A 13,162-nucleotide genomic window follows, 5' to 3' on the forward strand; every position below is an offset into this window, starting at 1 on the left:
ATAGAAGTTTTGTTTTTCAATATTAGTCACACGCCAAAGAGTCCAAGATACTACAATACGCTGATGATCACCTCTGTCTGTGCATGTATGTATCGCTGTTAGTACTAATTACATATATTTTTGTTTGTTAAGTGTATGAAAAGGAAATTTGATTTTGGGTAGTCTTTCCTTAGCAAGAAAGTTAGCAGTCTTGTATTATTAATAATGGATCTGTATTTCAGATTCAGTTTCCGTTCTAATTTCATTCATAATGATACTTATTCCTAATGTAAGGATCATTTTTCATTCAAACACTATCTTAGACATTAATAATATTGGCACTTGAAACCAGAATTCCTATAAACAAATGGCGAAACGTAATTTTAAAAATCTTTATTTTTTCATCCCATAATACTTGAATTATGATACTATTAATCTTTTTATACTATATGACGTCATCAAGTGATAATCAGACAATTGGCAGGAAATTTCTACTGTTGCTTGAGTGAAAAAGACTCCGTTGTTGCATGAAAATAGCATTAGGTGCAAGGATGTTATAAAATAGAGGATCTGTCCATATATACCTTCATCCTGTTAAATCAGTAAAGCCAAAAAACAACCGAGCATCGGCACGTCTGATTGGCTACTCTCGTTTCTGTCATTGTCTGATTGGCTACCTTCGTTTCCGCCATGAATGTTGGCTCAAAACATTGCGCTCTTATTGGGCGCAGTGGGCAGAGTAGGGATGGTGAAACTGTAACGTATTTTGTTCAATACTTTGTTGTAAGGGCAGATCCTCTATTTTATAACATCCTTGATTAGGTGCCAATAATAATTCTCACAAACACCTGGACGGTCATATGCTTTTTCTTCTCTATTCTGTTTTCTCGTTTTATGTTCAAATGTGAAGTCCACTTAGAAATAATTCATACAAGAAAAGATTAAAATTACTTGAATATTCGTAATTACAACATATTTGAAGAATTTCTCTGTGTGCGAGTAATTAGTATTTTATTTAAATACATGGTACAAATAACTATTTCGTTTCCATATTTTAATAACATTTTTTTAAAAGCATATTGTTCGAATTTCATCAATTCGAGTTAAATATTACTACCGATGGGGTCTTTTCTTTTTTGTCTTATGACTTGTTTGTTTTATTACTTTTCACAGTTCAGTATGCTCCATTCTGGGATCACATTATCCAAGGCTGGGAAAGAAGGAATCATCCAAATTTATTATTCTTGTTCTATGAGGACATGAAAAAGGTGATGACTTTGTTTCCTCTAGTGTTTAGAAAATAAGTATAGTTTATGTACAAAGTAATAACAAAAAAAGTTCTTACCGTTCTAAAGCAGTGGTAAACAAAGAGCAATTCAGTGGACAGTACGTGTCTTTAGGTTTCAAAGTAATCTCTATCAGCATTGAACACCTTTTGCCAACGTTCGTGCAGCCGTACAATACCCTGGTGATAAAATTCAGCGGTCGAGGTTGCAAAAGAAGTCCGTGAGTGCGTTCCGCAGGTTTCCCTCATTTTGTGAAGGATCCGCCACAGAGGTGATTGTCGAGGGAATGAAACAAGCAAGGTCTACTGGCGCAAGGTCTGGTGAATATGGTGTATGGCACAGTCTCTGAGCCAAGTTGCTGATGTCTCTCCTGTGTCCTGTATGCCACATGTGGCTTGGTATTGTCGTGCAGAAACAGCATATCCTTGCGATTCACCAATGCCGGCTCCTTCTTCAGTAATTGACAGTGCACCTTTGCAACTCTTGAGAGTAGAGGTCAGCTGACCAGGTGAAAGGAGCTCATAATGCACCACTTGCCGACAATTCCACCATACAGAGAGCATCACTTTTCGTGAATGTGGAGGTGGTCTTGAGGTATGAAGAATAGGGTTACGTGACGACAACTGGTACGCTTTTGAATGTTACCAGTGAGAAAGCGATGAAAGATGGTGTTCAGATGCCGAGTGAGCAAGTACAAATGGGACGTCATACGAGTATATACGTTTAACTTCGTTTCAGTAACATTCAAAGGGATACAAACCTGGGAATAGCTATATAAGAATATCCATCTCACTTTCCTAACTTTTTCGTTAGCGTTACACAGTCCCGCCCCTTGTGAAATACAGTGAAATATAATTCTTTTAGTTAAATAGAGAGTAGCGCATGGAAACGAGAAATTTTGTATCTAGAATTAGCAACACTGTATTGTCGGCATTTGTTTGGGACCAATAAGACAACATTGAGAAGACTTGACCATTTAGGAATAATGAAGTACTGAAGGCTGTGCGGAACGTGTGTTCGCTGTGAAAGCATTTGATAAGAACGGTGACATTCTATGGATTCCGAGATCCCCTGAACTTAGTGGCGAATCTATTGGGACATCTCCAAAGCATAGCGTATAGTAGGCCTACACGTACTGCAAACATCGTTGAACTGCAACGGAGAATTAAAGGACTCACTGGCGTTCCTTAAGGCGTAATAAACTGAGCATTCCAGTAAATTTCCAAAACATCCCCTAATATCATATAAACACAGTATTATAATGTGTATACCGAGATGGGGCACATCTTTCCTACGTCTTCAAAAAATAAAGTAACCTGTAATTGCCCTAGCTAATGTCATTGTTAATGGCATGCATCTGAATCATTAAATGTATCCTTTTCTATGTTGGTTAGTGCATTGTACGTCAATTAAAATTTTCCTGTTTTCCTACGCCACCCTGTGTATTGGGGATACAAGTGAATTCTATGTTAGCATTATTTATCTTGCTGATAAAGTAAGATAAGCCATATGAAAAGAGACTGCCGCGAGGAGAAGTTTGACCTACTTTGAAATGGATTCATTCCACGAGTCATTCGTTCTGTCTGATAAGGTAGTCCCTCAGTCTTACTATGAATAGAGCTGAAATTATACCCTGAGACTTTCTGCACTGGGACTCCAGTCTGGGTTGATCCGAGTCAGCAGGCTTTTATCAGTGCGAAATCACTCGAGCTCAGTCGTGCTGATTCAGGCCAATGCCTGATAAGTCGAGTGGTATTTGACCCACATATATATGTGAGATAATCCATGCCGGAATTATCACAGTACTGCTTCCAATGGAACCGATGCGATTGCGAATTCATATGCAAACTGTGTACCAGTAATCGACTGTCTTTACTTGATCCGAAAATTTACAAATGTAGATTACATCAACATGTCTCTCTAAAAAAATAAACGTAAAAAATTATGCTTGAAGATTAGTATTTGATGCTTTTTTGAGAACGATAACATCATATTAATGGTTGGTACTTAACTAAAATGACTTAAATTTCCGTTTAGGTTTACAATAGGTCGTCAGATTAAAAAAAAATACTTTTCTTCTTTTCTTTGAATGATTCCGTAAAACATTATGTACTATTTTCCTAGCATGTGAACAGACAATTGCGTATAGATTGATATGTGTGCAAACAGATGTGTCATAAAAATAATATTCATATAAAAAAAAACACACACCCTGTGATTTCCTTCCTTGATACTATTTCCTAAAACATTTTACAATATAATTTGTATACAGCGTGTCCAAATAATTTCCTACAGGTTGATAATATATGTGCAACTTCTATGCGCTGAAAAAGATTATTCATGCCAAAATCGCGCATCATACTGTGCTTTTCTTGCTTGAAGTTTCCTTAAGAGATTTTACACTGGAATATTTGTGCAACATGCCCAAATAATTGTGTACAAATTGACAATTTGCATAAAAACTGACGTGTTTGCCTGATAAACAATTATTTGTGTAAAAAATATATATATATATAAATCCAAACTAGTAGAAGGTAAGGACTCTTTATCATACTGGCAAGTCTTGAAAACATGATTTCGAACTTCCTACTGTGTTCATGTAAGAAACTATACGAAAAGGAAGACATAAAATAAAATCCATTAAAATAGCGTGGCACCAGAAGAATGGTGTAATCGAAACTAAAATTTTATCGAGGCTGGAATGAACCTTAACCTAAGCATGCAGCTTAAAACTACTTTACGGAAGATATACTATTGATTCCACTAACGTACAGTTTAGAACATACAATAAGGTATCGTTAGAAGCACTGGAAAGAAATTTTATCGCCTTTTATACGAACATCAATAACAAAGCTTTACACAACACTATAGGTGAAATATTGGCTATTTTTCCTCGCATTAAGATATCATAATGTAGATTTCCGAATCAAATCTTTAACTAAGTGAACTGGAACATGCTGGAATATAAATTAGAGCACAAATATACACTTTTTTTTTTGAAATAATGAATATATTAGTGTTTTTAAATTATGATAACATCTGATCAACAAAGAGAGGTTAGTACATATTCAAGACTGAAGTGCAGTTTTGTAGATAACACTTATTTCAGAGTGATAACTGGCAACCCTAGTGTGAGTTTCACTTTGTCTGCCAAATTGTTCATCCTGAAGTAATTTAAACACTCAAGTTTTCCTACATGTACTAGTCGCTTTTGTCCGTCGTGTTTGAAATTTGTCCTAAAATGGTTGATATTTTCAGGATCTGCCTAAAACTATTAAGAACGTTGCAAAATTCCTCAACAAAGTCTACACAGATGAGCAAGTCATGAAACTAGCAGAGCATTTGGACTTTACAAATTTCAAGAAAAACCCTTCTATCAACATGGAAACAAATATTATTGGGGCTGTCGTAAGGGGAGAGCAGGCATTTCTACGGAAAGGTAACTGAGATCGTCGTATCAAGTTCAGTTAAAGATCTCGGAGTGGTCTTGTAGATAGTTGTACCAGCTCTAGGGCTAGTACCTTAAATTTATACTTGCTTTCTAGGATGGAATCGATTCTTGTGTTTAAGGATGATGTATATCATTACTGGTAACAGCAGGAATTTGGATGAGGAGATATACCTGAGAATGTTATCTTTGACTCTGCTAGTTCAAATTTATAAGAATAGTGTATTTACGTAATTCGAAAGGCTATATAAAAAGTAACAGTGTTGCGTGTACACTACGTGTAAAGTTTGGTTTGTATGGCGTGATATTTATACAATAAAGACTGAAACCGGAACTGTAGTATATCTAACACTTCCGGTTTTAGTAGAGATATTATAGTAGGAATGGAATACATTTTTGGGACGCTTAATTGATTACGGAAAAAATATTTTAGACATCTATTAGCTTTTACTCTTAGCGTTCAAATCCAGATGTGGTAGATATTTGCCACTTCCGATTTGAATAGAGGGTTGTATTTCTAGAACGAGAAATCGATACAGAAAAAACTCGATATCTCCTATCGTTTTTGTTCAGTAGCTAACGTTGAAACTGGAAGACGTAATATATTTCCATCAAGGATTTAGCGGAAAGTTAACAGTGGGATGAAATGGGTTCTTGGGTCGATAAATGGACCGCAGGAAACCGCTTCTCGAGATCCATTACAGTTTTTGCTCTATAATGACCAACGTTAAAACAAGTAGTAGACCTATTTTATTTTCTATTCAATTAGCTGATTGCCTTGCTCTTCCAGTCTTTTAAGGATTTTCCTCACGCTTTTTCAATGCTTCCAAGTCTCAGCGAATAACTTAAAAACAAAAACTTGAGCCTTTTAGAAAATAAGCCAGATATTATCTACAAAATGCAATTAAGTGCTATTGGTTGTGCATTTTTGTGAAGAGAATTTATTTTATTGATATAGCAACATTGTTGCGAGTTTAACTCTGTGTATTTGCCAAACTGTTTATCCTAAAGTATTTTAAGTGAAACTATTGTTGATAACCAAAGTAGAGACTAAAGTTTCCTTACATGATTATAAAACTCCCATTATCGCCCTTTTTCGTATAGTTACCATACATATTTCAAATTTATCGCTAAAATGGTTGAAATTTTAATGATCTTCCTAAAACTATTAACAACGTTGCCAAATTTCTTAAATTTTACACGGATAAGTAAGTTATGAAACTGGAAGGAGATTTGGATTTTTTTTTAAATTTCAAGAAAAACCCTTCTATCAACATGGAAAGAAATATTACTACAGCTACCGTAGAAAGAGAGCAGGCGTTTCTAAGAGAGAGAAAAAAAATACAGATAATTCTGTCAAATTCAGTTGTACATTTCGCAGTGGCCTTATGGTATTAGAAACTTCACATTATATACAAAAGAGAGATTCTGTTATTTCAAAATTCATATTAGATTTGTACCCAAATTCGTGAAAACTTCAGCAGCATCGATCTATATTTTAATGTTACCAAAAAAAAAAAAATCCACTTAAAATAGAATTATATATTTCCCATAGGAATGGTTAACTAAGATTTCTAATCATTAGTTTGATACAAACAAAATATCTTACCACATCCTTCTGTATAAATTACACTGGCTTACAGTGGTTTTGGTGCCGGGTGTTTCTTAGCTGATTTGAAGTAGAATTGAGACGCTGAATCCAAATATGGCGTTAGTTTTCCCCTAACAGCTTTAGTTTTTGAGATATAGGAATTGCAAGACTGACCTGCTACAACGTTGAAAATTGCATAGGTGCTGTTTTACTGTAAGTGAAAAGAAAACTATGACATTTAAATCTGTTATTTGGAACACTTTGAAAATAATGAAAACCATATAAACACAAACATCAAGGACATAATAACTCTGTAACTACATTTTATAATAGTTTTTATGAATAAAAAATCAAATAATTTGTTCAAAACGATCTATTCAACACTTCGGAAGCTTCGTTTTCGTGACATCCTTGAATGTTTCTTTGCAAGTCTCTTTTTAGGTTCCAGCAGTAATCTGCCATCATATGGGCATCCCATCTTCCTTGGTAGCGGTCCTCCATTGTTTTAATATCTTGGTGAAATCTTTCACCTTGTTCTTCACTCAGACTGCCTACGTTGTCTGGGAAACGGTCCAAATGGCTGTGCAGGTAATGAATTTTGATACTCATATTACATCCAAGTTTTTGGAATACATTAAGCATCTGGTTCACTAGCTCAACATAGTCATCAGCTTTATTATTGCCAAGGAAATTCTTGATAACTTCTACAAATGAGGTCCAAGCTCTACGTTCAGTCTCATTCATGGACTCCACGAAAGCCGGATCTTTCATGAGTTGTCTTATTTGGGGACCATCAAATATTCCAGCTTTTAATTTTTCTGTGCTGATCTGAGGTAGCTTGTTTCCCATGTAAGCAAAGCACGGCCCGTCCTTATTTAGCGCCTTTACAAACTGCTTCATCAAACCGAGCTTGAGATGTAGAGGTGGCAAAATGATTTTGTCACACTCAACAATAGGCATGTTAATAATATTTTTCTTACCAACAACCATGTCGTCTCTCTGCGGCCACTCTTTTTTGACCAATGGTTTGCTTTGTCTTTGCTATCCCACAGACATAGAAAACAAGGATATTTTGTGTAGCCACTTTGCTGTCCAAGAAGAAAGTTCACCATCTTTAAATCCACACAAATCACCCACTGATGGTCCTGATATTTAATTTTTTCCATAACCAAAGCAATTGCTTCATATTCTTCTTTCAGTCGTGTTGAATGAGCGATTGGAATTGAGCCATATTTATTGCCATTGTGTAGAAGGACGCATTTTAAACTTCGCTTGGAGCTATCAATAAACAGGCGCCAATCATCTGGATTGTATTCTGGAAGACCCATGTGTTCTAGGAGACCTCTAACATCGTGACAGAATACGAGATTTGTGTCTTCAGTGAAAAATGGTAAAAACTCCTTTTCCCTTGTTCGGTAGAATGTGATTTTAGTTCCTTGTTCTAGTACGTTTTTCTCCTTCAATCTGGAAGCAAGTAATTCAGACGATTCTTTTGAAAGATTAAGGTCCCTAACTAGATCATTTAGCTCATCTTGATTAAACTGTTGAGGAATTGTTGACATTCCCTCATAATCACTGTCACTTCCATCATCCATGTCACAAGAATGTTCACTACGTTCGTTTTCAGTCTCACAAAGCTCTGGCAAGTGGTGAAACGTTGGGATTGGTATTTCATCGGAATGAACAACTGGACGTCTTGCTGAAGGCAGATCAGGATATGTCCACTTGTTCCGGTTATTTCTATTCATACCCGTAACATTTACCAGGCAGAAATAACAGTCATCAACATGGTTTGTGGGTTCCCTCCAAACCATTGGAACACCAAACTTAAGACTTTTTCTTTTTCCAGTTGTCCACTGTCGCAAGTGTTCAGTACACATTTTACACACAATATGTGGAGCCCACGTTTTATCTTGGTCCCCTAGGCGTACACCAAAATATGCATGATATGCTTTTTTTACAAAGTCAATGATATGTTTTCTATTGTCTTTAAATGTGTACTCACCACATATGTAGCAAAACACATCAGGATGGTTAACACAACTTCTTCGACTTGAACTCATTTTATGTTCAGGCCACTAACACGGATGTTAAATATAAAGCCTTAGTATACGCGATACAAGTTATGATTTCAGAACAAAACTCACATCTTCCAACATGTCACTCCACCTGCAAGACAACAACTACGATCCACTAGCCAAGTAGAATACCAATGCAATCTAGTGGACGTTCCTGGAACTACTATATGACTAGTTTCCGTTTAGTACCGACAGATAGCAGCACTAATGAGAAAAGAGCGCCGTTCTTCCAAATAGAAATCTCTATAGAGCACAGTAGGATTTATTTGAGTTGCAGAGTTTATAAGATCATATTCAAACTTGTTATTACGAGAATATTTGTATTTCTTTTGCTTATTTTGTATACTATTGCAAGAAGCATGCAGAAATAGTGGTTACATCATTTATAATTTACATATTTATTTTGGATTGTAATATTTCTTCCACATACATTGTAACGTAAATAACACTACTGGTACAATAGCCTGTATCTACCAAAGTAGAGCTGATAGAAAAAAACTGCTTACACTATTGGATTCAGCGCCCCACACATAGTTAAAATCAGCTCTAAAATTTTAGGCACCAAGAAAAAATTTTTTTTCTGTAGGCCTGTGTTATTTGATTAATTATGTTTGCTGCAATTAATAATGAACTAAATTTTCATGGCACAGGACCTACCTAATGCGATTTCGAGAGCAGCGACGTTTCTGAACAAGAGTTACAGTCATGAAGAAATCACTAGATTGGCGGAACATCTAGATTTTAGTAATTTCAAGACTATTTCTTCTCTCAATAACACAACTCATATAATCGGTAGACAATCTGAAAAAGAGCAACCCTTCATTCGAACAGGTAAATTCAAATTTATTTTTAAAAATGTATTGTTGTTTTGCATTGTAATCAACGTAGATATACCTTGGCTCTCGAGATCCGTTTCGAAAACGTGGTTTGGATTTCAATATAAGCTTTAGGTCCATGTCTGAAATAACCTCGAACCTACAAAAACTCCTAAATCACAGAACCAGTTATTACCAATATAAAGTCAGGAACAGTCATTAATAGGATATATTTAGTGCTTCATTAAACTTTTATGTAGTTACTAAATGGCGAAAGCCACATGCTTTACCTGTGCCAGAATTGTGAGAATAAAAATAAGCCGCTAATTGAACAAACTTTTTTTTTAAGTAATAAAAAAAATTGTAATAGGGTTGCCAACTGGCCGGTTTTTCACCGGCCTGGCCGGAAATATTGCTCTTATTTTGATTAAAGCCGGTGACCGCTACAAACTTCTCACCAGCCTCTTTATGACCGTTTTTTTTTTTTCAAATTTGTGTCTAGTGCCAAACAATTGCATCCAGATCGATATATAGTTTTAAAAAGTAACTTTCATTCTCTAAATCCGAAACTATCACCTTTCACCATCTTTCAACGATTAATATATTTTGCTCATGTGTTTAGATAATTTTAAAGAGATGACAGGGACTCTATCAGCGAAAATTTGAAATTAACTTGTAAGAAATTTTATACATTTATTGAGAGTGAAAAAGGACTTCTTAAAGCAATTTCCTGTAGTTGAAGTGTAAGTTTAAAGAATAAATTTCATTTTCAAATCCAATATTGTCAAGTAAAGATTAATATACTTTTGTTCATCTGCTTCGATAATTTTAAAGAACTGGCAGTCACTGGTGAATACAATCCGCCTTATGGGGCGTTTACACTTAGTCGATTTGCGTTCGATTCAGTTGAATTGACGTCACTTTCAACTTAATCGACCGTGTAAACAGGACTTCAACTTAATCGCTTGTTGATCGAAAGCGACCAATCGACTAGCAACTGAATTGAAAGACGTTCTATTTTCTGTGGTCGATTCTATTTTCTTCTGCTATAACATCGCAAATTGTACCAATTACTTTTTGCTTGGACATCTTTAAAATTGCCAGTCGATTTCGAATCGACCAGAGGAGAGCGAGTCGACAAGGAGCATTCAATTTTGGTTGAAACAATTGAACACATCCATCGATCCCATTCGGCCTAGTTGCTTCGATTTAGTCGCAAATGCAGCGAGTCGATTTAGCCGTGCGACTAAATCGACCAAGTGTAAACGCCCCATTAAGCAGAGTCATTTTGACGTATGATTAGCGTCATACTAAAGTCCTGACTACTGCAGGAAACATGTTAGTCGTACTCTTTAGTATGACGGTAACCACGTGTCAGAATGTCTCTGCATAAAGGCCAATAAAATGATCAATGCCGATTTCAGTTTCTCATTTATAGCACAATGTATCTATTAAGCTGATTAATGAATGTACTAAGGATACATGTGCTAATGTCTCATATAGCCTCGCTGCTGAAAAGGGACGCTAAACTAAAATCACATATGCTAATGCTTTTTTGTTCACGATAGTACATTTCCTTCCCATGGATGAGTCTGAACAGAGACCTACATCATCGGGAATTTTGAAGGATTGCCGGTTTCTTTATTTTCCAGAGTTGGCAACCCTAGTTCGTAAATATTCTTAACTTTCATGTTATTATCTGGAGGCCTCCAGGTAGTTCAATTACATGACAAGCTGCACTCAAATCGGTCAATTTCAAACTTCTAAAACTATTAAAGAAATGATAATGTGATTTACCAACTTTGCTGGCGACTGTACCTTTGTTATCTGCTTAATCTCACGGCATGATTGTGGAGATATAATTATTATATTTAATCTCTGTTGTAAATGGAAAAGTTTTCTGGAAACCATGTGGATAGGTTATTTTTGAGAATGAATCATGGCGTCAATGTATGTTTGCCTTACGGTCATTACCAGGCCACGAAGGAATATTCAAATAATACGTACCTAGACATCTGAATATTCAATATTCCAAGTTTGTTGAACCAAATCTGGCTAATGGCGAAAAAAAAAAAAAATGCGTGAACCACATCTTGCTCACGGGGCCCCAGAGGAATAAATTTACGTCAGGCCCTGTAAGCCATATGTGACTCACATGAAAAACAAGGAAATTGGCACTTTTAAAAATTAATAATACATTGTTGCATATTAATATATATTTCTTTTACAATTTTAATCAAGGATGTTAAAAATAGAGGATCTGCCCATATGTATCTTCATCCTATTAAATCGATGAAACCAAAAAACAACCGAGCATCGGCACGTCTGATTGGCTACTCTCGTTTCTGCCATCGTTTGATTAGCTACTTTCGTTTCCGCCATGATTGTTGGCTCAAAACATTGCGATTCTATTGGGCGGGGTAGGCAGAGTAGGGGTGGCGAAACTGTGACGTATGGCTTCAAGATTTTGTTGTAAGGGCAGATACTCTATTTTATAAGATCCTTGCTTTTAATGGTATAGAATTTTGCAACAATATACAGGTATTAATTTAAAAAGTGTCAATTTCCTTGTTTTTCATGTGAGCAACATATGGTTTACAGGGCCTGACGTAAATTTATTCCTCTGAGGCCCCGTGAGCCATATGGCTCACACATTCTTTCCCGCCATTAGCCAGATCTGGTTCAAAAACTTGGAATATTGAGGTCTTTAGGTAGTATTATTTGAATATGCTAAATTCTAAAATGCGAAATACCACAGCTGAATAAAAGCCCAAACAAATTGTATTTTTGCGTTTTCAGCAAGTTAACATTTTCACATATTTTCCGTGAATTCGGAAAGCTAAATGTCATGCAATACAGTTACACACTTAAAATAGTGAGTGGAAACATCGTATTGGAAAAGAAAACAATCTTTCTCGTAGGGACTCAGATAAGTGCCAAACAAAAGTCAACGCGTGAGCCATATATGACTCACATGGCGGTCAATGTGTTAAATTTCACTACATGTACAGCAATTTTCGTTTATAGAAACAAACAGAATTCTAATATATAGCATATTAGAATCTTCATAATTTATTGCTAACTGTTCAAATCAAATTTTTACATAGCGTTACCTACCTTTATAGCATTGACTTTAATGCTTGTTCTTGTATGATTTATTTCAAGGTAAAATTGGTGCGTGGAAGGAAGAATTCAGCCCAGAGGTAAAGGCAAGGGCCGATAAATGGGTAGAAGAAAACCTAAAGCACACAGATCTCAGATTTCCAGAATGAATTTAAGTTTTCAACAAATATATTGTATATTTGACTCATTTCTTAGATGGCTGTTAGAGATGTATGATGTTCTGTTGTTTCATAAACACTAAAGAACTAAATCTTATAGTGAAATATGTATAATAAATAAATAAATTTTACTAGTTAGTTTTCATTCTTCAATTAGATAAATGACTCCTAGCTTGCTGTAAGACAACCAGTAAACCCTCCGATTCTTTAAAGAACCCAGTTGTGTACAGAATACGGTATCCGGTCAAAACAGCGCATGAACAAAAATCGCGCAATGACAGAAACAGCGCATGGATAAAAACAACGCAAGGACAAAAACAGCGCATGCAAATACTGCGTGGATAGAAACAGCACATGAACAAAAACCGCGCAAGCACAAAAACAGTGCATGCAAATACCGCGTGGACAAAAACCGCGCATGCAAAAACCGCGTGGATAGAAACAGCACATGAACAAAAACCGCGCAAGCACAAAAACAGTGCATGCAAATACCGCGTGGACAAAAACCGCGCATGCAAAATCCCGGTGGACAAAAACAGTGCATGCAAATACCGCGTGGACAAAAACAGCGCATGAATAAAACCCGCGCAAGGACAAAAAAGCGCATGCAAATACCGCGTGAGCGAAAACAGCAAATAGACAAAAACCCGCTCAAGCTCACTTCTTTCAACTCGGCTCGCGATC

General features: G+C 36.0%; 1 protein-coding gene across 3 annotated transcripts in view; it reads left to right on the plus strand.

Moving 5' to 3' along the window:
* Nucleotides 1-12,609, plus strand: part of LOC145694401 (sulfotransferase 1C4-like) — a 51,053-nt gene extending 38,444 nt beyond the window's left edge. For 2 of the 3 annotated variants that reach the window (XM_081770583.1, XM_081770584.1), the window contains exons 6-8: nucleotides 1,153-1,247; nucleotides 4,524-4,704; nucleotides 12,363-12,609. In XM_081770583.1, the coding sequence (XP_081626709.1) occupies nucleotides 1,153-1,247; nucleotides 4,524-4,704; nucleotides 12,363-12,469 (383 nt within the window). In that variant the 3' untranslated portion in view covers nucleotides 12,470-12,609. Of the gene's footprint in view, nucleotides 1-1,152; nucleotides 1,248-4,523; nucleotides 4,705-9,032; nucleotides 9,214-12,362 lie in introns of all 3 variants that reach the window. The other variant, XM_081770585.1, reaches the window with a different exon arrangement.
* Nucleotides 12,610-13,162: the final 553 nt, after the last annotated feature.

Source organism: Thermobia domestica, chromosome 9, assembly GCF_964235325.1.
Source record: "Thermobia domestica chromosome 9, izTheDome1.hap1.1, whole genome shotgun sequence".
Lineage (NCBI taxonomy): Eukaryota > Metazoa > Arthropoda > Insecta > Zygentoma > Lepismatidae > Thermobia > Thermobia domestica.